Source organism: Phasianus colchicus, chromosome 10, assembly GCF_987193195.1.
Source record: "Phasianus colchicus chromosome 10, bPhaCol1.hap1.1, whole genome shotgun sequence".
Classification (NCBI taxonomy): domain Eukaryota; kingdom Metazoa; phylum Chordata; class Aves; order Galliformes; family Phasianidae; genus Phasianus; species Phasianus colchicus.
Window position 1 is genome coordinate 17,483,065 of NC_143445.1, and position 24,975 is coordinate 17,508,039.

Here is a 24,975-nt window from a genome sequence, read left to right on the forward strand (position 1 = left end):
TCAGCTGTATTAAGCCATCTCTAACTTGCCTGAACGTATTCCTCAGCCTAACTGCAAACCTGCAGCCTTTAACTAGACCCACTAACCACATACAACAAGCAGTGGCAGGAAGTGCTCTTAAAGCCACAACAGAATACTGAAATGGTCAATTTTAAAATTCTCTTCTGTTACCGGAGTTCCTTTCTTCAGTAACATTCTCACTCTTCTTTGACATTAAGACAACACAATCACTCATTTTCTGGTTCAGGGAAGAGCTATCAACACACACAGAGTCACGTATGCAAGTTTGTACCCTTCCATTTGATGTATGGAGGGAAAGAGATCAAGCCTACTCGGTATCCCAAAGATGACTAATGATGACTTAAACATATCCATGTTGTGCTCCTGTTCTCCCTCCTGCTGAATGTAGAACTGCACCCTGGAATCTACACTTCTCCAGCCTCCATGAGCTTTCTGGAGGCTCAGAAATACCACATCCAGGGATGCATCCAAGAGAAAGGGCCTTTATCTCCTGGACAAAAATAAAGTTAAGAAACATCTCCAACGTGCTCAGATGACCAGGAAATCCATGCAACTGAAGCCTGTGGAACACTGGAGCACACACTGCTTTTTTCAGTGTTTCTTTTTTTGTTACCTTCTTTACTGCACTTCATATTTAGATACATGTAAGAACTGAAAGACCTTATTCTTAAATCAAAATACTTTATATGTAAATAACTCAATGCTATTGTTACTGCATACAAAACCCAACATAAAGTAATTTTCTGTTCTCTGTAAAACAGTTCACCAAGTAGTAAATTAGACTGATCAAAAGATGGAAATCCTTATTTAGGCCTTGATCCTGAAAAACCCATGTCACCGTAAGTTTTGCCTCAAATATCAATGGAAGGTGAGTCACACTTAATTTTGCACAGCTTCACAGCATAGCAGATGTGTAGGAAAGAGCGTTGGGAGTGCCTGGTTGCAGCTGGCAGTTTGTTACCATAACTATGACTTTTTTGGTCTTGCACTTTCAATACACTGCACATGCTATGTGAGGCTTCATTCTAATGAAGATCATCGAAGTGATTCAGGTCTGTAATATGTACATATACACGAAAAATACTGAGGAGAAAACATCTCAGTAGTGCTAACTGGGATTGTATCAATCCATCTACTTATTATTTCTAGAAGTGTTCATCTCAGAAGGATTTTTTTCTTGGCATATATCACATAGCCTATAAAAACAAGCCAGAAAACAAAGCTATAGACAAGGAATAATAATATGCACTAGAAATCTTAAAATGCACTACAGGAATGATAGGCCTGGAAGCAGCAACAGTTTTACTTCCCCTAAAATCTGAGCTTTACCCATTTGAGCGTTTAACTTCCAGTGTCACTGAGAGAATCAGTTATAGGTGTGTTAAACCCTTGGCCACAGTGTCCCCTAAGGCCTTGACTGTACGCTAGTTCTCCCAGTTTTACATACAGAATAATGTTGTTATTAACTGCTTTACGTGTTTAATCCTGGTGTAACAGCACCTATACAGAAAGAGAAACTAAATATGTGTAAGTTAATAAATTCTACAATAACATCTCAGTGCATTTCCTATGACACACAAGCTCAGTGTGCAGTAAATTGTATCCCAACGGTGGCCCCTCATCAGAAAAATATTTAATGCAATGCTCCAGATTTCAGTAACTCAGTATTTTATTAGGACTTACAGATCCTCTTCCACTTGTCATATCTAAAGTATTGATCAACGCTTCCTGTTTGGGTGTCTACTTCCTGCTTTGAAACTTCAGTATTTAACACAACTTGAGCTACTGCACTGTACTGCTTTTTTTCACTGCTAGGCTCTGATCACCAGCTTCCACTGCAACCTTGCCAAAACAGCTCAGTTCAAATTAGCAAGCAGCAGCATGAAGTACATTCATTCTTTTTCTGCTTGTACTAATTCCAACAACAAATGTGTTTCTATGGTTTCTATTTTAGGATCATCTTTTTTTTCCAGTGTTAGGAAACTCAGATCTACTTCTCTGAAAAGAAGTTTAAGGGTAATTAAGGAGAAAGAACTGATTCAAAATATTTTATCCTGCAAGCGTGCTCTGAACTGAAACAACACAAGCTCAGAGTTAGGCTAACTCTGTAGAACTTGTATGGAGTCTTTTATTGGGCCTTTGTCAGAGGGACTAAGAGTGGATTTTGCGACTGAGCCACATCAAAGTAAAGCTGCTTCAGGGCAAGTGGGAAGCTGATGACTCATCAACATGAACAACCCATATGTTCTGACTCATTAACTGCTCCCAGCAGGATGACAGCTCAGATTGCATTGGAGACCATCCAGCCATCCACTTCCGGCTGCACCATCATTATCAAACATTGGGAAATCTGTTTACATCTCTGTATGCAGAGCCAAATCATTGCCCAACTTCCCTCTGTCCCTCTGTCCTTTGTATGCAAAAAAAGAAAAAAAAAAAAAGGAGGGGGTCAATAAGGAAGCTTGGTCTCCAATAAGATTCCACCAGAAGTGCTTTGGCACTGCATGATGTAGCAGACATACTTTTAAACAAATTGATAGGTTCTGAGATTTAAAAAAAAACGGCCTCGTTCAACATTCTGGTCTATTAAGTGAGCCTGCCCATGGTGCTATAGTGCAATATCTGCTAAAACCACCAGCAGGTCCAAACCACACAATGTTTCAGCCAAGAGAAGCACAAAGGATCTAGCAGCAGAAGATAGACTCTGATCGTGTACTACTAACGAGCAGCCTAACGGGTAGCCACTCCTCGGCTCCAGGACACCTCTTACCATTCCCTTTGTGCGAGGCCTAATGACCACATCTGGCAAGGTCAAGCCAAAGAACTCTTCTGTCAGTGTGCTGAGCCTGGAAACAAATCCTGCTAATTATCTTTCTGCCAGATGCAAAGGTTGATCCGATGGACACTGGAGTCCCATGACTGTAAGTCAAAATAAAATAGAGAAAAAGGCTGGGAAATATGCAGCAGGGAATACGAAGCAGGGCCAGACTTCCGCTTTTAGCATCACCCTGCAGCCAGAACAGCTTGAACTGGGAAATGGATGGGTTATGTTCAGTCTATTTCAAATTCAGCTGTGGTCTAGTGATTTCTGGAAGATGAGGGCAGCTAGAAAGATAAACGAAAATCAACCATGATACTTTAATACTTTTATTTTATAAAACAAACAAACAAATAGAATCAACAATCACATGTTATATTAGCTTTCTACTACAAAGAACCTTTACAACTCCTCTCCCTTGAATTTAAGAGATCCTGCTTGTGCCTATTACATGTCAGAGCGAGCTAGTGGTGGCAGCCCATGCTCTGGCTGCATCGCAGCAGCCCTGGTGGGCCCTGCTGACAGCCCTCAAGAAGCTGGCGGTGGGCACCGCAGCAGCCAGAATGACTGCTGAGCATTGTTTCCTAACTTCAGCATTTAATTGTATGCTGGTATTGTTCACCAGTTATCAGCAAAGCAGAAAAAAGTTTCCCCTATTCATAACTAAAATAATAATTATAGTTTATGAAAGACAATCAACAAGCATATGCACGTGACGACAAAGCACCTATTAGACTGAAGAGCTTAAAGTTGTGTGTTAGTGATTTCATTTATACTGCTCACTTCATTTCAGCACCTGGTAGGAAAAAGATTTTATCTTTCACGATATCAACAGAAAGACACAAATGCATATGAAAACAGTATCTCTCAATCACTTCATCACTGGAAGTGCAGAAATTAATAACTAACATTCAGCTGTCCAACAACTCATCCTCGTAGTAGGCCCAAGAAATGCCCACACTACTTCAACTTGCAGATTTATCTAATTGCATTCACACCGCTTGCTTTTGCAGACAGCGATAAATGTTCATGAAGCTTTATCAAGCAGACACAATGTAGTTACTAAACTGATGGCACTGAAGACTTTGTGTTCCTATTGCATGTTCATCGTAATTTCTAATCTTGAAGCTGGAACATCACATAAGTATTTGAATACTTACTGTCCTATGCTAAGCACTAATTAAAATAACTTCTTTAGTGAAAATAGTTCTCTTTTCCTGAATTAGTTTCAACATTACTCGCTACCTTGAAGAGAACCTTAAGAATATCCTACTAGGCTTTCTCATAACAAACTGATCCTATTGTTAGCATATGCCACAGACTTAAAAAACGTTAAACTAGCTACACAAGTGGAAACAAAACACCCTTTGAGTTCTATTGACAACTTAACCTTTAGGGTTTGGATGAAATCCTAATTATTGAGAAAAAGGAAAAAGGGCACTGAATGAAACTATTATATACAACACTGTAATGGAATTGTTTAATGTATGAAATATATAATGTTGTCAACGCATTTGTTTGATAGATGTCTGTATCATTTCTATTTAAAGATACATATTACTGATCCTATTAAAAAGCAAACTTATTTTATTTGGGGAAATAAATAGTCATCTGAAACAAAATACTCCCTTGAGAGATACATGTGACATTTTCAAAATCATGAAGTTACTGAAGGTGTTAAATAGGCTGCAGAATGAAAAATAGTTAATTGTCCTCCACTTGATCTAGAGGCTGTATCCATCTTCTGTGATTCCAACTCTTTATTCACCAGCAAAAAATCCCTGTCAGAAGCTAGCATATTTGTGAGCAATCAGGGTGTACATAAACAAAACATAATACTCCTATTAACAAGCAAGGAGAATCAGCTCACTTCATAAATATTCTTTTACTACCAAGCAGGCATTTCTAGGAAAATCAATAATATTTTAACATATTCTACATTTCAGTAAAAACCAAAATAAAGCTAACCAACAACAAAGAACACCCCTTTTCATAAAGGATCAAAAATTTCTTCATGCAAGAACAGATTATTAATACAAACATCCAAAACCAAAACTGGACATAAGAAAAATTCTCCTGTAAGGCTGCATCCCACTGCATCATCCAGAGACAGAGAAGTGGATGACTTTGCAGAATTTGGTCTGAGGGCTCCCAGCAGTCTAAACTATTACTTCAAGTTCTGCTTTCTGAGTCTGTTAGAAAATCACCATTAATGTCTCCCAAGCAATGTACACTTCACATAAGCATTAAAAAATGGATTTTTTTCCAACACCAGTGTAATTGCGATCAAAGAATTTATGGGGTTGAAGCCATTGTCATATCTATAATCTCTGATATTTTGCTTTTTAACTAGCCATGGTGGACCCCTTTTTCTTTGCAATTTGAAGAATTGTCAAGCACACTGCGATACATTTGAGTACGCTTTTATAAAAGATCTTTAGCTGCAGAAATAAAGTATTTCCTACTCCAAACTTCAAAGCAGGCACCTGCAGTCTTGCTGGCCTTTGCCTGGCTGTCATTGACATCAACACCTTCTCTACGATTCCATGCTTAGCTATTTAGAAGATTCCCTCAGAACATGGGAAAATTTCAAAGGGTTCATCTCCTACCTGACATATACACTGAGGAAAAATCACACTGCTTCCAGTGAATGGACTCACAAGAAACAAATGAAAAACTGAATGCTTCCTGTAGCGTCTGCAGACTTACATGTTTTTATTACATCCTTGCTTTTAATTTTCAAGGACAGTTTGGAATATAAAAGAAGGTTTAATATATAAACGGTACCTCTCACAGTCAGTTCCCATCATCCATTGTGGTCAGCTCACATAAGTCCTGATCCACGGGTCCTCAGTACCTCATTCTGCTAAATAAAAACGGATCAGGGTATAAATAGCTTTTGGGGGAGTTTCTTACAAAATGTGGATTTCCAGAATATTGGTTCCTGCTCTTCAGAAAATTTCAATACACAAAGCTGTCCCACTTCAATTATTTTTTTCTTTGTGATTCAAGATAGAGGTCATTAGCTAGCAGATGGATTGTTCTGGAGTCTTATTTTCACCTTCCATAGGATGAACTCATTGGCTCCCATGGAAGAGAAGTCCATACAGATAACCACATTAATCACTAGAGTTCAGAAAGTTTGCTTTTTATAATCTGAAACCACCGTGTATCCAGGAAATCCTGCCAGACAGTCACTGTTTGCAAATGGATGGGAAATGCAACCATTTGCCATCAAAAACAGATGAAAAACAGGATCTGGTTAAGAGACCAAATCTTTGCCCAGACAAAACCATTCCAAAATAAAGACACAATGTCTGCTAGCTGACAGTTGACCTCAGCTGAGGAAAGGTGACAGTTCTGCTCAGCGTACATAATTTGAGCATTTTAAAATGAAGTCAGGATTTTAAATAAGATTTTGCTGAAGGAAGGGAGCTGCTGTCAATTCTGACACTGTGGTAATATTCTGATTAAATGTACCTACTCAAAAGTAAACCTACATTTCCAAAGTTTAAGTATATGTATGGACAAGCATTGGTCCATTCCCTTAAGCTGATATTAACGTACAGAAATACCACCTACCAGGATAGCCACATCCCACTGATTCACAGTGGAGTGCACTGTTCAGTTAAAAACTACAAGCTCACTACTAAGAGTCAAAAGACACTTTGTGAGGATGCAAGTAAAGGCAGGACTTGCAAGGAGCTCTGTCATCTTAATGAGGATTTGTGATGCTTTACTGGCACTCCAAGAGAGGAATAAAACAGTCCTATTTTAAAATTTAACTGGTAAAATGTAATAATTTGTTGGTACTTTCATGGTTTGCAATAATGAAAGTATTCAGATCCTTACCTGAGTGAGAGGTAAGCATGATCATCCTGCATGTGCTTTTCACTTCAGCTACTACCAGCTGAAACACGGTTAGGATTAGAAAGCATTTTTCTTTAGGTATAACTGAATTGTGATGTGGGACATACAGCAGATACGTGCCCTTAAAGCCATGGCTTACAACACCAATGAAGTCGGGGTGCCAGCATTGCCATTCCTAACACATCAGTTTCTGAAGCCTTTTTTTTTTTCTTGAGAATTCAGTGTAAAGGAAGAGTTTGCAGGATTTACTCATGTCCGGCAAGTCAAGACTCTGGACATCCCACTGGAATTACACTGTCAGAGGAATACTGGGATAGAGTAAATCATTTGTAAACTGCTGATCCTTCAGCAATTAACACCCATTTTTTGTTGTTTTTGTTTGTTCGTTTGTTTTTAAATGTGATTTATGTAAAAATTCACTTACTGATTACAATTTTAAAGGCTGGCAGAGCTTTGACTCAAAGAGAACATTTTCCTTCTATCAGTATCTAAAACACTGTCTTAAAAGACTAGCTGCAACATTCACATGCGTAACAAAGTCAGGACAAACATCACGTCTGTGTCAGGTGGAATTTTTGCAGTGATATGCTCTTCCCTGTGGCCCCAAGAAGAACTTCAGTTGAGATATTTTTTCCCCACTGTTCCTAGTACATTCATTAAGAAGAAAAATAAAAATCACCTCCAACAAGCCATATTTATTTATTAGGAGAAAATTTGTATTCTTAATCAAAAGACCAGAACAATTTAAGAGCTCGGGATGAAGATGCTTGAGGCTGTTGAGCTGGCACCGGTCCAGCAGCTGTCAGCAGTTACAAACTATCAGACATATCTGAATTACTCTGTGCAATGAATCTGCAAAGACTGTAGAACAGGTGGCACTGATCCTCAGCTGGACCTAAACCCCTGCATTACCTCAAAGGCAGATTTCAGAGACTTCAGCTAACTCCGTCAGATTAATTTCTGATGGTTTTCCATGTTGCAAGTACTCCTTAATTGCAGTCAAGGTGAGCTTCCCACAGAGTATGTCATTCATGTGCAGAATTCAGAACACTGAAACTCAGATTTTCCTGTTCTCTCGTAATTTTGAATTATAGAGGTGATAAAAACATTTTAAACTATCAGAGTAGCTCAGCCCCTGCCTTATCATTGCATCAGCTTGTTTTATTTCCACTGAATTATAAAACAACCATAAAAGACCTTTCATGCGGCAAGAAAACCTGCTGGAATTGCCTTTAGGAAAAAATGAAAAACAAAACCCTAAACCCAAAGTGAACAGTGAATTCAAAGATTAAATATTTGTGGAACTACGCACAGCTAAATGCGACACCAAAAAAAAAGATCTGTTTCTTTATGCCTCAAACTTCCCAGAAAACTTATTTTTCCCTGTACATATGTAAATAAAAATCAAGAGGAAAGGAAAAATAACCAGTGTTCCCAAGGCTATCAAAAAGTTTAGAATTTTGGCTGGGTGACCTTTAATTGAAGCTCCACCACCCACTGATCACATCCACAATCCTTGTACCAAGAACTGCTTGCAGAGGCCTTCACAAGGCCATCAGAGTAACTTTGAAACTAACCTTTTCACATTCTTATCTATTTTGTGGAGGGTAGCAGAGTGGGTGGACTTTGAGTAAATAAATAAATGAAAAATGTGAGCAGAACATAATTGAAGCAAGAGCAGTGCAAAATCAGCAGCTCCAGAAATTTTCATAAATAGGTGATTTTTGACATATTTTTTAATTTTTTTTTTTTAAACGGTCTGCCCCTCCCCCCCCTTCATCTCTATGAATATGAGGACTCATTGAGGATTTTCTGCTTTCACCTTTGGGACAACTGGAAAAGGTGTTCGTTCTTTTTTCAATCCTGAGAACATCTAAAACCAGAATCTTTCCTATCTTTGCTAAGATATCTTTTAAATACCTTTTGCAACATGCTGACTATCCTCAGTGCTGAATCTTCAGAAATGCCTTAATTTCTCCTAAACACCAATCTTTTATCATTCCACTTTCAGTAAGATGTAAATAATCTCACCAGAAAATCTCTTCCATCATCCAGCATTACGGTGACCAGAGTAGTGGCATAATTTCATTGATTCTCCACTATCATAATGCCTTTCAGCAGCAGATTAAAACAAAATGTCTATATGAAACAGGAATGAAGAAGCAGAACCCTCTGAGACCTCTCAGGCAAAAGGTATTTTCTCTACAGTTATGATCTAACATCTGGGTGACATCAGGGCTGAGAAACAGCTCCCTGTGAGAAGCCACCCCACAGCTGGGGGCTGCCCCCAGAGCAGCACGAGGGCACTGGCAGCCACAGCTCCACACATGGGGCTCACAGGACTCAAACGCTGCACCCAAATACATCAACCAATGCATCAGCCTTTGATCCACAGCTCTCACGGTAACATCACGTCACATCAGATCCTCACTTTTGATATGTGCCTGTGAAATTCAGCCATGCACATTTGCAAAAAATACCTCACCTCAGGCAAAAGAAGTTACACTGCTGTTTGAATATATACAGTAGAACGAGTAGAATGTCAAAAGTGATTAGGAAAATACAGTGACAAAACTAAATGTGACATAAAAACCTTTTGTGAAGAACTCCCACACTAAATTCTGCTCTGGTACACTCAGATACATTGACCTTTCACTGCATTCCCCATGAAACTGCGCAGCGATGGCCACGCAGCACAGGCTGCACTCATGTACAGATGGAAAGCCTGTGCTGAGGAGTCTGCGGGGCAGCCCTGCCCCGTGTGCCAGCTGCAGGCTGGAGCAGCATTCACAAGGGGCAGACGCTGAGCTGAGGGGCTGCTTTGGTCCCGGCTGTTCAGCCAAGCAGACAACCCAAAGTCTTTCTAAAAGTCTTTCTCCTTTCAAAAACGGAGGCACCAAAACCATAGCCATCAAATTACTTTTCAGGCAAAAAAAGATCTTTAAAAACATGGTCTGGAAACCTAATAAAAACTGCACTCAGGCACACTGCCTTTCTCTTACAACTGTACAGTCTCTTCTGTGAAAAACTTTGTTCTACTTCCAAACATGTTTGGTGTAGAACGCGGTTTGCACAAATGGTCACCAGTTCCTGAGAGCCATCCTGCAAAGGTACCGAGGAACAGCTGTGGTCCTGTCTGTGATCCTATTGCTGATGGTGGGCCAGGGCTGAGCCGCCCTCACCAGGACACAGCTTTGTACGTGCATGGCATGGCAACAAGCTTACACTGTAAGAAACAACTTCCACGGAGCAAAATTCAGTATTTACTCCTGTATGCTCTCAGTTTGTACACAAAGACATTTTTCATCGATAAGAACAGAAGCTGATCAGTTCTTAACACTCATGCCTGGCATTATCAATCCCTATAGGTACTTCTGAGCCATGTGTCAGGGCCTCAATTGCTAATCCACTGCCTCACACACCCCACCAGAAAGCAGATGGATACACTTCTCCAGCAGCAGCACTGCAGGTGAGAGCACGGAGCCCCACAGCACAGGACTGGGCTGCTGGGCCAGGCGTGAGGAAAGCAGTCAGGTTCTGAGAGCTTCCTTTAAACAAAACACACAGACTAAATTGAAGCCGAACCACGGCCTTTAAAAACCTCATATAAACAGCAATCTCATGGCTCAAATACAATTTCCAATTTCAGAAACACAGTAAATGTTAATACAACCTTAAAGAGACTGAAGAGTTTATTGACAGGAGACTTACTGCACTGTGTGATGCTTACACCGTCGCTCACCAGTCAAGCACTGAAAAATACGAATATAGAGCTTTTCATAAAAACACCTACTGTGGAAAGACTGGGAAAGTGGATCACAGGTGGAAAAAGGATTACTTGTGGTGTGGGGAAAAACTGAGTTGTTCCATGGAAGTGTCCTTCTACTCACAGACCTGAAGGGCTGTCAGAACACTGCACCCAAGCAGATCCGGAACAGACTGAAACCCAGTGAAAAGAGCGAGCATTCTGGCTCACAAGCAGAGTGTGCCACAGGCAGTGCATAGCTCTGGACAGAGCAGCACTGCAGGGAGAGCTGCTCCCAGACCGTGGCTCTGCCACCGCGCTGCACAGTGATGGCCAGTGCAGGCCCGGGAAATGTAGGCAGCCAACTCCCCTTCCACAGCTCCGCTTCTCCTGCAGCACCTCAAAGTAACACCACACAATTATTGCAGTTCTAACACAACACATTCTGTCCAGCTCTTGAAAAAGCACAACTCTGTCTCCTCGCAGTAGCTTCAGTCACATCTGCCCAGAGGCTGCTCACAGGTAGGGAATAGAAGATGCTGCAGTACAGTGCGATGTCCCTGAGCTTTATGTTACCAGAGTTCATGCAGCAGTCACAGGCACTAGCATTAACACCGTGCCCGGATTCTGACTCTGACAAATGCAACATGATCCACCCCCACCCTCATACTGCACCCACTTCTCTCCCTCCCTCCTTCTGAATACGAGGGGGGAAATGCCATAAGTCTGTGTGTTGAAATTCAGCCCACGTTACATTTCCTTCAGATTTAATTGCTTCCATACAATCTGCATCTGCTAGTCACGCTAGGCCCCAGGGCATGAAACGTGCTCTGTCACAGAGGAGCTCTTGTCCTGTGAGAATCTCCACATATAAAGAGAAGGAGGTATGGGTAAAACCAAGTGGAACAAGTGAAACAAACAGGCTGTCACCTTCACCCAGAGCATCCAAACAGAAAGCAAGCCAAAGCTTCACCACCAGCTCCATCAAGCTTTGAGAGAGAGCACGGAAGGCTGAAGGGACTGGGCAGGCTCTGCACAGCAAAGCCTCTTGGTGTGGATGTGGTCCAACAGGTCCTATCCCCTACTTACAAATGGAGTAGTTGTTCAGCCTGGAGAAGAGATGGCTGCATGGAGACCTCACTGCAGCCTTCCAGTATTTAAACACAGGAGGGGAACTAACTTTTTACTCAGGTAGACAGTGATAGGACAAGAGGGAATGGTTTTAAGCTCAAGGAGGGAAGGTTTAGATTAGGTGTCAGAGAAGTTCTTCACAGAGTGTGTGAGGTGCTGGAACAGGCTGCCCAGCGAGGCTGTGGGTGCTCCGTACCTGGAGGTGTTCAAGGGGCCCTGGGCAACGTGGTCTAGTAGCAGATCTGGAGGTGGGTGGCCCTGCCGGTAGCACAGGGGTTGGAGCTTCATGATCCTTGGGGTCTATTCCAACCCAAGCCACTCTATGATAACCAGGGAAGATCATCTGTAGCACACAAAAATTGTAAAAACAACTGGCCATTCCTACTTAGAGCCATCCAAACCACTCATAAAGCCAATTCTCCTTGAAATGTTTCCAGAAAAACATTTTCATGATCGTATTAGAACCTCTGTCTATTCCATACATTTCTTTCTAAAATATGTTGATATTCTTTTCTGGTTTTTTTATGCACACAGCAAGTGTGTACTTTAAGATCATATTATGAAATGGATGTGTGATTATCATCCACCAATGAACAAATACTCCTGAACAATCTTAAATTCTTCAGGATTAAAAAAAAAAACTGAAGAGTGGGCTTAAGGCAAATTTCACTAAACCAGTATACTTCTCTGCACGGACAGTAATTATTCAATTACTAGCTTAAAGATGTACATCAATTCAATATATCCAATTTTATATCAACAAAATATTGTTTAGAGATTTCCTAAATCACTTAGGAATGTACATATCTAAATTTAATACAACTTCTGCATTTAGACAAACCTTCACAACAAGCCTCTTATGTATTTCTTCAGAGGAAACTCTTCTTGGCAGCACTTCCAGTGTCAACATAGTCCTGCGCTGAGTTTTCTTCACTGACCCTTTACAACTCAATGAAAATGCAGTTCATATCCTAACACAGAAAATCCAGGAACTGTATCACTTCCTGTAAACTGAACAGGTCCTCAAAGCAATTTTATTCCAGATCCACTTCCACTATCCTTTTATTAAACACCACACTTTAACCATCATATTAACCTCTGAATTTTACTGAGCACCACAGCTTACACTGTTTTAGATTTTGAGAAAATAAGTCATTGATCATGAGAAGACACTATCCTGGATTAGAAAATGTGTAATTATTAACTTTCTTTGGAAACTCTGCAGCCATTCTTACTACCAAATTCAGAAGAAAAACGTGGCTTACAGATCCTTAGGAGATTTTTTGATCACTTATTTGATGGTATTACTGCCCCGTAGACAAAGCCCAACTACTCAGTCTTTGCCAAGAGTGAGGTCTGGCCTAGCCTCAACTGAGAGGTCAAAATTACTCTGCACATCATGTTGGCTCCGTATACACAGGGAGATAAAATGCAATTCTCAGCCACGCAGAAGTTAAGGAAGTTCTCTGGCTTTGTAAAAACATCAGTAAAACAGAAATTTGACCAGTTAACAGAGCAGACAGATAGCACTCTAACACTGCCAAACACAGCTTGCAAATTTAGTTTTGTGCACCTCCCAAACCATCTCTAATATGAAGCACCAAAGTCAGCTATATCTGAATTTCCATTGAGCAATATTGTATCACAGCTTTCCTACCTGATTGGAACTCTCTAAAATAAGCTGGTAGGTGCATCAATTTCAGACAGACATCACTTGCAATGCTGCACCTCAGAACAGTCTTGCACAGCATAATTTCTTTTGAACAAAGGAAAGGCAGCAACGCAAGCACAGAGGGACCACTAAGTCACACCTGATCAACCAATGGGTACAGGGGGAAAACACAAACCCCTACAGTGTGTGTGAAACACTCCAACAGCTCTGTTCTTCCCTAAGTGCCTCCCTCTAACACACCACACCAAAAGCAGTAAGAATGTATGGCCTCTCTCTTGGCACTGTCTTTCTACAAGGACTAAAAGAAGACACATTGGTGCGAGTCCCACCTTCTGAACATGCATCATGCCCACCATTGTCTAGTTGCAAATGAGGACCCATACTATAAAAGCGTCATCTGTATGAATAGATGAAGGTGTAAAGTTTTTCCACATGTTTACCAGAACCCTACAGAGCCTCCTTGTGCGCTGCCCTTCTCCTCTCCCACTTACAGCTGTACGACTGCATTCCCGAGGCAGAAAGGCGCCTCTGCCCGGAGTGCTGCGCAGCACTCAGCAGTGCTAGCAGTCAACATCACAGCCCCTGCAGAACTAACTCAAACTGCCCTCATGGAAAGCTTGTATTTGGAAACCACTCGAGCACTTTAACTGCTTTAATATTACTAGTTTTGTTGTTTGCAGAAAAAAGAAAAAAAAGTATTCTCGTGGCATCCGTATTATTTTTTTGTCTCAAAGTTCTGCTGGACCTGCTCAGCAACATAGAACCATCCGTGTGTTAAGTAAAGCTTTTCAACCAACAGAAACCAGGAGGAAAAGTTCAAACATCTCAAGCAGATCACAAACTGAAAGCAATCAGCCCTCTCTGTCCTTGACCAGGTTTTTATTGGCAAATATATTCCAGTATGGCAAATGTTCACTGTGCCATTAAAAAATAAAACAAAACAAAAACCCAAGCACATAAAAGTTAAAAGTGGCAACGACTTTCACAAATCTGTTCAGTGTAAGCACTGTACTCTATTTACCTCCTGGAATGAAATCACACTGATCACAGAGCACTCCACACACACTAAGAAAACATTAAAAGCTTCGTCTTTGTTCCAAATATGAGGCTGAACTGCCTAAAAACAAACTGCTGGAAATAATACTTGAAAAATTCTTTTCACTGAATATGTGTACACAGCTCTGCATGTGGATCGATAGGCAACAGACATTCCCACTTACCAACACAAGAGCTACACAAGGCAGCTGGCCTGTCTTTCCAGAAATCTTTTTATCAGAAATAAATCAGACATGCACACAGGGAAAAATGCTTTAGATAACATTGCTGTGAGTGCGTGTTTATTACTCTGTCTTCCATCCCCCACTTCTGCGGTTTGGTATTTAATTACAGGGTGGAGTGGTCCCCAGGCTACTTATGTTTCTTCAAGCCCCAGCCAGAAAACTTCTGCAGGAACTGACATGCACGAGTGTGCGTGCTGCGAGCCGTAGCTGGTTCCTGGTCAGCAGTGCTAACCAAGATCATTACTAACGGAGAGGCCACTGCAACTTTCACCCAACAGTTCTTGAAAATACGATTAAATAAAGGAAACAGCATGCTTTACAGACCACAGGGGCTTTAACAAGACACAGTCTGGCTATGCGCTCTTCGTTTTCTCCTCAGTTTTCTTTTGCTAATGAATATTACCAAATTTTTATCATCAGACTGGAAAGAAATGGCAGTTTTTTGACAGACATGGCCTGAATTTACTATCCAAGGTAAATGCAACCTAATACGCTCGGTTTGACCAACAGGACTTTTTACAGGCATCACCTAACTTGAATCCTACATAATACTGCATAGCTTTAGATGTGACTTTCCATAAACAATTTTAAATTTCTGCAGAAAATGCTATTTCACCTAAAAAATATATACTTAACTTGCAAAATATTGTGGTTCAGAAAGGATCAACTTATAGTTAGGTATTACACCCAGAAGCATTAAGTTCAAAAAAAAAAAAAAAAAGTTTTTCCAATTAATTTCCATGGAAATGAGAAAAGTGCTCACTGGAGAAATAAAACTATGGAAACAACATATAGAACTATATGGGTAACATATTACCAATTTAGGTAACAAATTACAGGCACAATGAAAAATTTATATTAAAAGGATGCTGTTAATTAGAGCATTACTGCTGATACAATTTGGGAAAAATACAAAAGACGCTGCAGGGTTTTATCCACAGCTTTCTTTAAATACAGGACCCACAATTTTTTAGACCCAACAAGAATTCAGCATCTTGGAACACTCTATATCTATGTCAGAAATGTGGGACAGGTGAAGGTGAAACCATGTGAGCGCATTTTGGTATCAGTCAAAGCCAAATGGCAGACAAGAATTATGTTATGTGATCTATAGCCAGAGTGTGAACACTTGCTTGCCAAGCCCTAGCAAGAATTTATATAAAATATTTATTCAGGAACAATCTGCTACAGTGCTCCTATCCATAATCTTCCCTTCCTCTGTACTGCTCTACTGAGAAAAATGCATGCCAAGTGCAGCAATAATATCTCAGTTAGGTGATAAACCAGATTAACAACAGACTCATAAAACTGGGCCCTTGTGAGCACTCCCACACACTGAAATACAGAATGGCAGAAAGAAATGTATTTCCACTCTGGTCTGAAGGTGACAAGAAGCACAACCCAGATCGTACAAAGGAATTCAATGACTGGGCTCTCTGGAGATTCCAAAGCCACAAAGAAAAGAAATCATTACAGAATCATGTAAATGATGTACTTAGTTACTTTTACAAGAAAAAAACATTCCCTGCCTTCCCCCTGAGTCCTATCACGTGCTTGGTATGGCCGAATACAGGCAGACATGCAGTCTCATACAAGCTCAAGACGTGCCTATTCTGACTGACAACAAGTGAGCAACCCCATAGCTCAACTCCACTATTTATTCTCTTAGTAAACACCTGGAGTACTGCATCCAGATGTAGAGTCCTCAGCACAGGGGAGAGATGGACCTGCTGGAGTGTGCCCAGAGGGCAAGGGGATGTCTAAGGGTGGAACACTTTCTCTACCAGGACAGGCTGAGAGCTGGGGCTGTTCAGCCTGGAGAAGGCTCCAGGGAGACCTGAGAGCAGCCTGTCAGTACCCAAACGGGCTGTAAGAAAGAAGGGGACAGACTCATTAGCAGGACCCGTTGTGTCAAGACGATGCAGAAGGGTTTCAGACTGAAAGATTTTGACTGGATATAAGAAAGAAGTTTTTACAATAAGAGTGGTAAGGCACCGGCACAGGTTGCCTGGAGAGGCGGTGGATGCCCCATCCCTGCAGAAGCTCCAGGTCAGCCTGGATGGGGCTCTGAGCACCTGATGGAGCTGCAGGTGTCCCCGTATTGCAGAAGAGTGTGACCAGATGGCTTTTAAAGTTCCCTTCCAGCTCAAACCATTCTATGATTCCAACCATTCTGCAGCTGTGCCTTTGCCAGGTTATCACGGTCATCCACAGCAAACCCGGAGCAGAGATACAGAACCCACTGAAATAACGTGCTGTTGCCTTAGCACATATTACAACTGCTGCCTATTTCCAGCCCTAATAAGCTACTTTGAACCAAACTCCAAACTTCGCGACTAAGACGCTTCAGTCACAGCGGACAGGCGGCTCGGCTGTCACATCTGTCCAAACGCGTCTCCAACGCGGCGGAGCCCCGCGTCCACGGACCGCGCACCGCCTCACAACGCCACACCGAGCTCAGATCGCGAACGTTCGCGTTCGGATCCCGGGCGGGAAGCGGCAGCGCGGGGGAACGGCACGGGAAGCCGGAGCCGCACGGGAGGCAGGGACTCCTCCGCCCGCGGCCCGCTTTGCTCCTTCCCACCGCCGTCCCGGGTCTCTCTGCGTCCCTCCCTGTCGCACCTCAGCCCCCGCCGCCCGCGCCCGCCCCGCGAGCGGCCCCCGTCCGGCGCGGCGTTCGCTCACTTGAGGAAGTAACGCTGTCCCGTGTGCGTGAGCGCCATCTCCCAGCCGGGCGGCAGCGGCAGTTCGTCCGTCACGTCGTAGGAGCGCTGCCGGAGGTGCCCGTGCTGAGGCGCGGCGGCCGAGCCCACGAGCGAGGCGGGCGAGGAGTGCGAGCGGACGTGTTGCGCGGCGGCGGGCCGCGGCGGGGGGCCGCCCGAGTCTGTGCTGGACTGGCGCGAGTGCGAGCCCGAGTCGGGCTCCTTGAAGAAAGACTCGGGCAGGATTTTCTTCCGCCAGGAGCTAGGCCGGGGGTTCATGACCGCGTTGAAGAGCGCCTCGAGCTCCGTGTCCAGGTCCTGCGTGACGTGGATCACCTGCTGCCCCGGCGGCGGGGCCGCGGGCGCGGGATTCATTTTCCCCCCCGTCGGTCCCGACGGCGGGGCGGGCGGGCGGGCGATGGCCGGGGCCGGCCCCGCTGCGCGGAGGGAGCGCCGGGCGGTCCCGGGGGCGCGCCGCCGTGCCGGAGCGGGCGGCGGCGGTGCGGCACTGCCTCTGCGCCCCCTCACAGCGACGGCGCCGACCGCGGCCCGGCGGAGGGGCGGGCGGGTCAGCCCACGGGCAGCGCGGCGCCCTCCCCCGGGCCGGGCCGGGCCGGGCCGAGCCGCCCCGGGTCGCGCCGCGCCGACGACTGCACCGCCCACCTCGGCGGCCCGGCCCCCGCCCCGCCCCGCCCCGCCCGCGGTTATGCAACGGCCGCGGAAACTTCGGATCCTCCGAACCGCCGCGGCTTTAGTCCGGCTCCGGGGCGCGGTGCTGGGGTGGGCTGTGCTCGCCGGGAACCCCTCGTAGCCACCCGAGCCCCGTCAGCACGACCGCCCGCCCGGCCCTCGCTTCCGTCCCGCACGAAGTTTGCGGAGGCCCTCAGGGCGCCGGGCGGGGCGTGACGGCCGAGCGTGGGACGGGGCCCGGGCACGGACCTCCCCCCGGGCCCCGCTGTGTGCCCGCCCGCGTGCCCGGCTGTGTGCCCGCCCGTCACGGCGGAACGCTGCCCGTAGCTCGGGGAACTCGGTGCGTTTCTTCTCCTTGTGACACGCGGAGAGGACTTCTGGCTACCTCGTCAGCTTTGTTTTTAAGCCGTCGTTCAGGAAACTCACGGCAATATTCTGGAAGCAAAAATATGCTTAAAAGAGTGTAGTAGCTTCACAGTGTAATTTAGTGATGCTTTAGAACGGGGGGAAAAAAAGAAGAGTTAATGAGGACGTTTCGTACAGCTGCCTTATTGAATACCTGAGAAAAGATTCATCCCTGTGCTGGCAGGTATGGATTCAATACAGAGCTGTAACACAAATCTTCCCAGCTCACCCTCTGGTGATACTGCAGATACAGCCGTGAGGCTGCTTCCATTCCAACTGCCTCTTTGCAGCCCAGTAGTGTACATACCAGAAGCCAAAGCTGTGATCAGAATGCATTCCTGAGACTTTTTGCAATGTAATTGTTGGTCATGCAGGTTTTTTTTGGTGAATTTTGCCTTCTATTGTCATTTTATTCTCATAATTCTAAAAAAAAAACCCACAAAACTATTTTTTTGTGTGTGTGGAATAACTTTTGAATAATAATGAGACAAAAAGATTTGCTTCAACTCAATAGCTGCATCCATAAGGAATAATGGCAGTAATGTTCCAACGTCAGTGTTGCTTTTCATAATAGGAAGCATACAGTGCCTGTACAACTACACACACAAAGATATCACATGTTGACTATACTGACATGAAACTTTATTTTAGTAATGTGGTTTTTTTATTATTATTTATTTTATTTCTGCAGCTTGGACAGTCTCCAAGCTGTTCTGATTTCAGAAGAATCCCCCTCCTCAGTAATCAGAGAGAAAGCTTTCAGGTATGGTTGTGGTTTTGTGTGTTTGTTTGTTTGTCTGTTTTTAATGAATTTCTGGTTTCTTGACTTAAGAAGCATTCACTATTCTGAACTTCACGTGGCTTCTCCTGGCACTACTCCTGATCAATCTTTGTCCTTTGATCAGTGCAGATTCTGAGATTCATGGTTGAAGCCTGTACATGAAATCTGGGCTAAGATCAACTCACAACACAAATTGCTCTTCATTTCCAGATTTCCTTGCTCCGGTAAATGTCCTCTCTCACTTATTTATTTTTCCTTAGATTTCCTGTTCACATCTCATCGACAAGCAGACCTTCTCCTCATACTTTTTGCCACATGTGCTGTATTTCTGGTCAGGAAATCCTGTACTCCCAAGATTTGTTCACACTTCCCTTTCCTGACAATTTTCCCGGCTATCTTCTGTACCATTCTTTTGGTGCTTCCTTACTGGTCACTTGGTGGTGTTTTTACTAGCTCAGACAGCAGTGCTAATTGCAACACCTGCTCCAGAGTTATGCAGATATACCATATGATTTTTCCCCTGCAATTTCCATGTTTAAAACCTTTGCATATTAGATGATTATCTTTGTATGCGTACAGTCTATTGTACAGATAATGATCTGAACGTGAGTGCTTTTTCATACAGCCTTTGCAAGCGCTTTTACACTTCCTCCAGGCCTCTGTATCCTTGAGTAGAGACACACCCATCTATCTGCCATTACATTCCTTTCCAGATGACATGTCTATTCAAGGCAAGGCTCTGACAACCTCCTTCATGGTGACATCTCATCTACGTTAATTAGACCACTTCCAGAAGACAGGATTGCACCTAGTGAGTAAGTATATATCATCTGTTTTAAGCTTAAGCAGTATTTATTACCACTAGAACTTTCTTCTTTAGCAAGATAGTGTTTACTAGTGTAAACTCAACATTAAGATTAGCTGCTACTGTACGACTTGGTATGGACTAAAGCATTTTCATCCACTAGTCTGAAAGTGATTAAAAATGTAAGTACAAATTATCTTAGCATTGTTGTTGTTATTCTTATTTTAGAAACAAGCAACTTCCTTCTTTTGGCACAGATAGGATATGACCACCAGCACTTAAAGGAAATGATTCAATACACTCAGGTCCTTGGGAGACAATGGCATTTTGCTGGGTGTGGGATTAAGTGATAAAGGAACAAAAATGATGTAGAAAGCTTCCTTATCATTACTTCTTTCTTCTAATTATTGTGTTATGCACTGTAAAAAATAAGAGCATAACATTACTTTATCTCAATTACACGTGCTGTTTGACTGTTCTTGAATTGTACGGACATTTTCTTATACAACTGGAGGATTTATAGCAGTCCAGTACTTTTGGTATACCCTAGTTGTACTACATCTTCTGGTGGCAAATTCTGTCTATATTTAAGTGCAAAACCAAGCAAACAGATCAGAAGAAGTAGGTGCACTTTCAAATGTACAATTAGATGAGCACCTACTGGTTTAAAGAAAAAATGCCATCTTGTCATTTTTAATCTAGATTTCTTCTTTTTTTTTTTCTTCCCAAGAAAGCTACTGATGAATATGCACAGATGATGTCTGTTAGAAAGATTTCAGGATTCCCTTGAAAAATCTTGTGGTTCCTGTGTAACTGAGTAACAATTATACACTGCTAACCAGGGAAGGCGTTCACACTTTCTGCCTTCTGCCTTGGTATGTCCTGCACAAAAGACTTTCAGCGGTCACTGACTTGAATTTACTCACATATAATTTAACAAAGCACAGCCATATGTAAAATGAAGGAACAAGGAATAAAATGTAATAGTAAACACTGTACATGTGGCACTGTACAAAGGTACACGTGTTTTAATGCACCTATTTACACTTTCAAAATGTGCTATTTGCCATGCTAATTAATATTTGCTTTTGTGAGAATTGCTTATTGTTTAATACCCATATTTTTATGTTACATTCCTGGTAGTAGTTTTAAATTAGTCTAATTTTCAATGGAACTCTGCAACTAAGGTAGGCTTATGTAAATGTATTTTGTTTTTTAACAAAGGGATTAGTGCTTAAAATTCTATTTTCATTCACGTACATTTCACAGCTATTTATTTCTAATGTAGTTAACAGCTTTTAACTTTGGCTGGCTCCTCAGAATGTATGCAAAGCATATCCTGTGCAGCCAACTTTGATGTGGTTTATTTAATACACAGACCTGCTATACATTACCAAGTTTCACCAGAACAGCTTTGCCAGCATGTCTCCCCCCCAGCCAACATCTCCAGGCCAGTAAAACCTCAAATGTAGACACAGTCTGCTACTAAAAAAGAACTTACGTCAGCTCAGTTTGTCGTTTTGTAAATTAATGTAATGTCAGGAGCAAGAAGGCTTTGTGATCATCTACAGATGACTGCACAGACACTCATTTCAGGAACAGCTGCACTAAGCAAAAAACTGCATCGATGTTTGTGTCTCAGAGGTTGCCCTCCTTACAGCAAAGCCTAGGCAACGGGACACACAAACACTGCTCATTAACACCAGTTCAGAGTCAGTCAAACACCTGAACAGTTTGCAGCAGTGATCTGGAAAAAGCTGTAATGTCTAGCTTGCAAGCAGCTAAAGCCCTATCAGATGTTAGCACACTGGAGAGAGAGCTGCATGTTTCAGCTCTGCTGCTTGGTTCCCAAGAAGATAGTGGAATAAAGTACACAGGCATACCATCAGTTTGTCTCAGGTGGCTTAAAATGGTAATGAAATTGAGCTTTGCTAGCACAACTCACTTTGTGCTTAAATTAAATAAGAAAAAAAATATGTGGGAGTTGTGGTAATTTACATTTTTACATTTATCTTGGAAAAAAAAAAATCAGTAGCAGTATTGAAAACAATATTGAAACCAATTGTGCTGCAATATACCAGACCCTGACCACAAAGCAAACACGGAGTGACAGCAGACTTCCTTCCCCTTATTTAGATAACTAAGAAAGAACATGGTTTTACTCATAGAGTTTCACCAGTCTGTTCCTAATCTTGTACTTCCTTTCTTATACTCTATCCATTGTTACATTACAAAGTCACAGTATAGGAAATAGGTGTTCTTATATAAACTAGAACCAAAACAGAATCACATTCATATCTTTGAGCTCATACATATACGTGTTTATTAATGGCAATCTACTTAGGTCTAATATGTTTAAATATTACATTCAAAAGACAATTTTAAGGTGAACTCTTAGGAGTTCAAAGGATTTTCTGTTAAATGAGAATCCTAGATCTAATCCAAAATTTGGATACTGATAGATGTGTGTGTAAATCTGAACTAACTTCATACGTGTTTCAATTAAAACAGCTTTCCCCATAGAATTCAAGAAACAAATCAAATTAATCAGAAAGCCAGATGAAGGGTGAAAGAATATTCAGTACATTAAAAGCTTGCAGGAACGTGTGACAGGGACAAGCAGAAGTACAAGAAGTTAAGCTTGTAGGGGAGTGTAAATGTGTTTTAGAGACGGGAAATCAATTAAAACTCGGGTCAGTATATTTTACAGAATGGACTGCAGTCATACACAGCTCATTCAAAAAGATATAAACAACAGGAAGAAGAAAAGCACGGCTTTGTGAGTTTACTCAGCACTTAAAGGAATATAAAGGTTTACAACCCTGAACAAACCAAGTCATCCCGAGTTTAAATAACTTAATGCTCTTTGCTAAATGTTTTAACAAATTGATTAGCAAGTTCAAAGGAAACAAAATGCCAACCAGTGGTTTGCATTGCTTTGAAATACTGAAAGTTTTATCGTTTTAGTTTAAAATTGATCATGAATTTGGAAAATGCAAAGCGAAATACAGTTCAAGCAGAGTCTTGAGACTGTGAACAATTCTTAATGAAAGACAAATACTGAAAATGATTGTACAGTGCACCTCCTCCATAGTGAATTAAAAACAATTAAACTTTCTGCCCCCTGCTGTTTAAACCAGGTATTTCTGCACTTCTACAGTCACAGAAGTAGAGATGGAAGCAACGTTCCTGCAAAGCATCATTCTCCCCACATACAAACCTGCATGGGAACACGTTATTGAGGGCTGAGTCTAACTCTGCTTTTCAGGAAACTGTCTATCTTATGCTTCCAATACTTGGACTTTTAGTTCTGTTATGCACTTAGAAGTCTGCATCAACACGATATTCACCTGAATTTAGTAGTATATAAAAAAAAAAAAGCCAAGGATCCACTTGCCAACTGCTTACATCACAAAACAAAAAGTTACTAGAGGTACAAAGGAAAGGCAGTTATTTGGGACAAAATTATTGTTTTTTAAGAAAAAACATTCAAAATGTTCTGTAGTAAGGTTAATAGGCAGTATCTTCTGTACTTAATAGGCTTCTAAAATGAAATAATGTGCTCAACTTCCTCACAGCATACTCAGAATTTAATATTTGTGAATTCCTTCAATGTTAAAACACACCACCATCTACAAAACAAATCTAGTCAGTCACTTTCTTCAAAGGGATGTAACTTCTTGAGAGATAATCTGCAATTATTATTTTTTTGTTATAAATAAAACACCTATTCCAGATTTACAAAAGGCTTTTTAAAAAAGGCTTTTAAAAAAAGGCTTCAAATTTAACTTTTTTCTTAGATAATGTAGAAATAAAAGGGGACAAAAACCTATAAAATAAGATGGGTTAAAAGTAGTAAAAGTAACAGTGAAAGGAGACATAAAAATCTTCCAGGATGCGTATCTAAAACTTGTATATTTACTACCATGAACAAAGGCTATGGCTATACTGAGGAGACATGAAATAAAGAGAAAATACCAATCTACATATAGATTGGTTTTATATTTCTCCTGAAAATACAGGCCAGTTACATCAAAATAAACAAAGCCCAAAAAATCAGAATCAGAAGTTATAACTTTTGAGCATATTTAATTACCACATGCTATATGAGAGGGAAAAAAATCAACGTAGATGGCAATTGAAACACTTTGCTATGGGGAAGAAAATCACCTTGTAGACATGCTACATAAAACAATTAAACACTTAGAGAATAAGCAACTCCAAATTTGAGAAAACAGACTTTTTTTTTGTTAAGTGGTAGTTACTTATTGATTGAAGCACTTTTGCCATGCAAGTAGTATTTTTCCTAAGTTCTAAACAGAGAGAAAATAATGCATTTGTGAATTAGTACAGAAATGTATGGCGTCACTACAAAAGTCACTGCTCGAATATGAATGTGAAGGTTCTCATCTATTTATTCTCTCCAGTAGAACTTAAAGGATTTATTATGTACTCTCACTGGTGACAGTGAAACACTAACTAGTAAAACTACCTACCTTTGTCACAAGAGCTATGAAATATTGCACATAAATACAACTGAAAAGTGTCTTTTAGCATAACCTTTAGAGAAGAACTTTCTTAAATACAGGAAGGCTTTATTTACTCTGCAGTACTTAGCTTCCCTTCCCTTCCAACCCAAGCTGCTGTATCACAACACAAAGATCTGATTTACCAGAAGTTAACTGTTTTCTTAACTGGCCTACTAGCCCATAGTTTTCAACTTTTCAGATCACCTTTACCTGTAAAAATAATCAGCACGCTAATTACGCTTAGGCCACGAGACCTTCTATAGGAACTGCTAAGTGTAGAAATGCCTGCTTAGTAGAGCTTACAGATAGCTTTTTTAAAATTGAAGTCTTCTGTTATATAAGAATATAAGTTCCTCTCATGTGCAGGTCTCACCACAAAGCTGGGAACTAAGTTTTCATAACATGCTACATTGCTGCTTCGTGAAAACATTTCCAATACAATTAACAATAAGCAAGTGTTGTGAGAAGTGAACAGCAGAAGCTCTGTAGCACCTAACCTCTGAGTTGGCTGGACAGGCAGTAGTCC

General features: G+C 41.8%; 1 protein-coding gene and 1 long non-coding RNA gene across 5 annotated transcripts in view; one reads left to right on the forward strand and one right to left on the reverse strand.

Moving 5' to 3' along the window:
• The window catches only part of WWTR1 (WW domain containing transcription regulator 1), a 45,518-nt gene extending 27,816 nt beyond the window's left edge, over positions 1-17,702 (reverse strand). The window contains exon 1 of the mRNA XM_031603605.2: positions 17,223-17,702. Within this exon, the coding sequence (XP_031459465.1) occupies positions 17,223-17,614 (392 nt within the window). The 5' untranslated portion in view covers positions 17,615-17,702. The remainder of the gene's footprint in view (positions 1-17,222) is intronic.
• Positions 17,469-24,371, forward strand: LOC116235437 (uncharacterized). Of its 4 annotated transcripts, XR_016469710.1 has the most exons (5): positions 17,952-18,518; positions 19,026-19,097; positions 19,240-19,339; positions 19,829-19,930; positions 20,651-24,371. It is a non-coding gene; the product is annotated as an uncharacterized LOC116235437 (long non-coding RNA). The 4 variants fall into 4 exon arrangements; XR_016469711.1 differs by lacking the exons at positions 17,952-18,518; positions 20,651-24,371 and adding an exon at positions 17,469-17,554 and having other exon boundaries at positions 19,829-20,141; XR_016469709.1 differs by lacking the exon at positions 20,651-24,371 and having other exon boundaries at positions 19,829-20,141.
• The last annotated feature ends 604 nt before the right edge of the window (positions 24,372-24,975 follow it).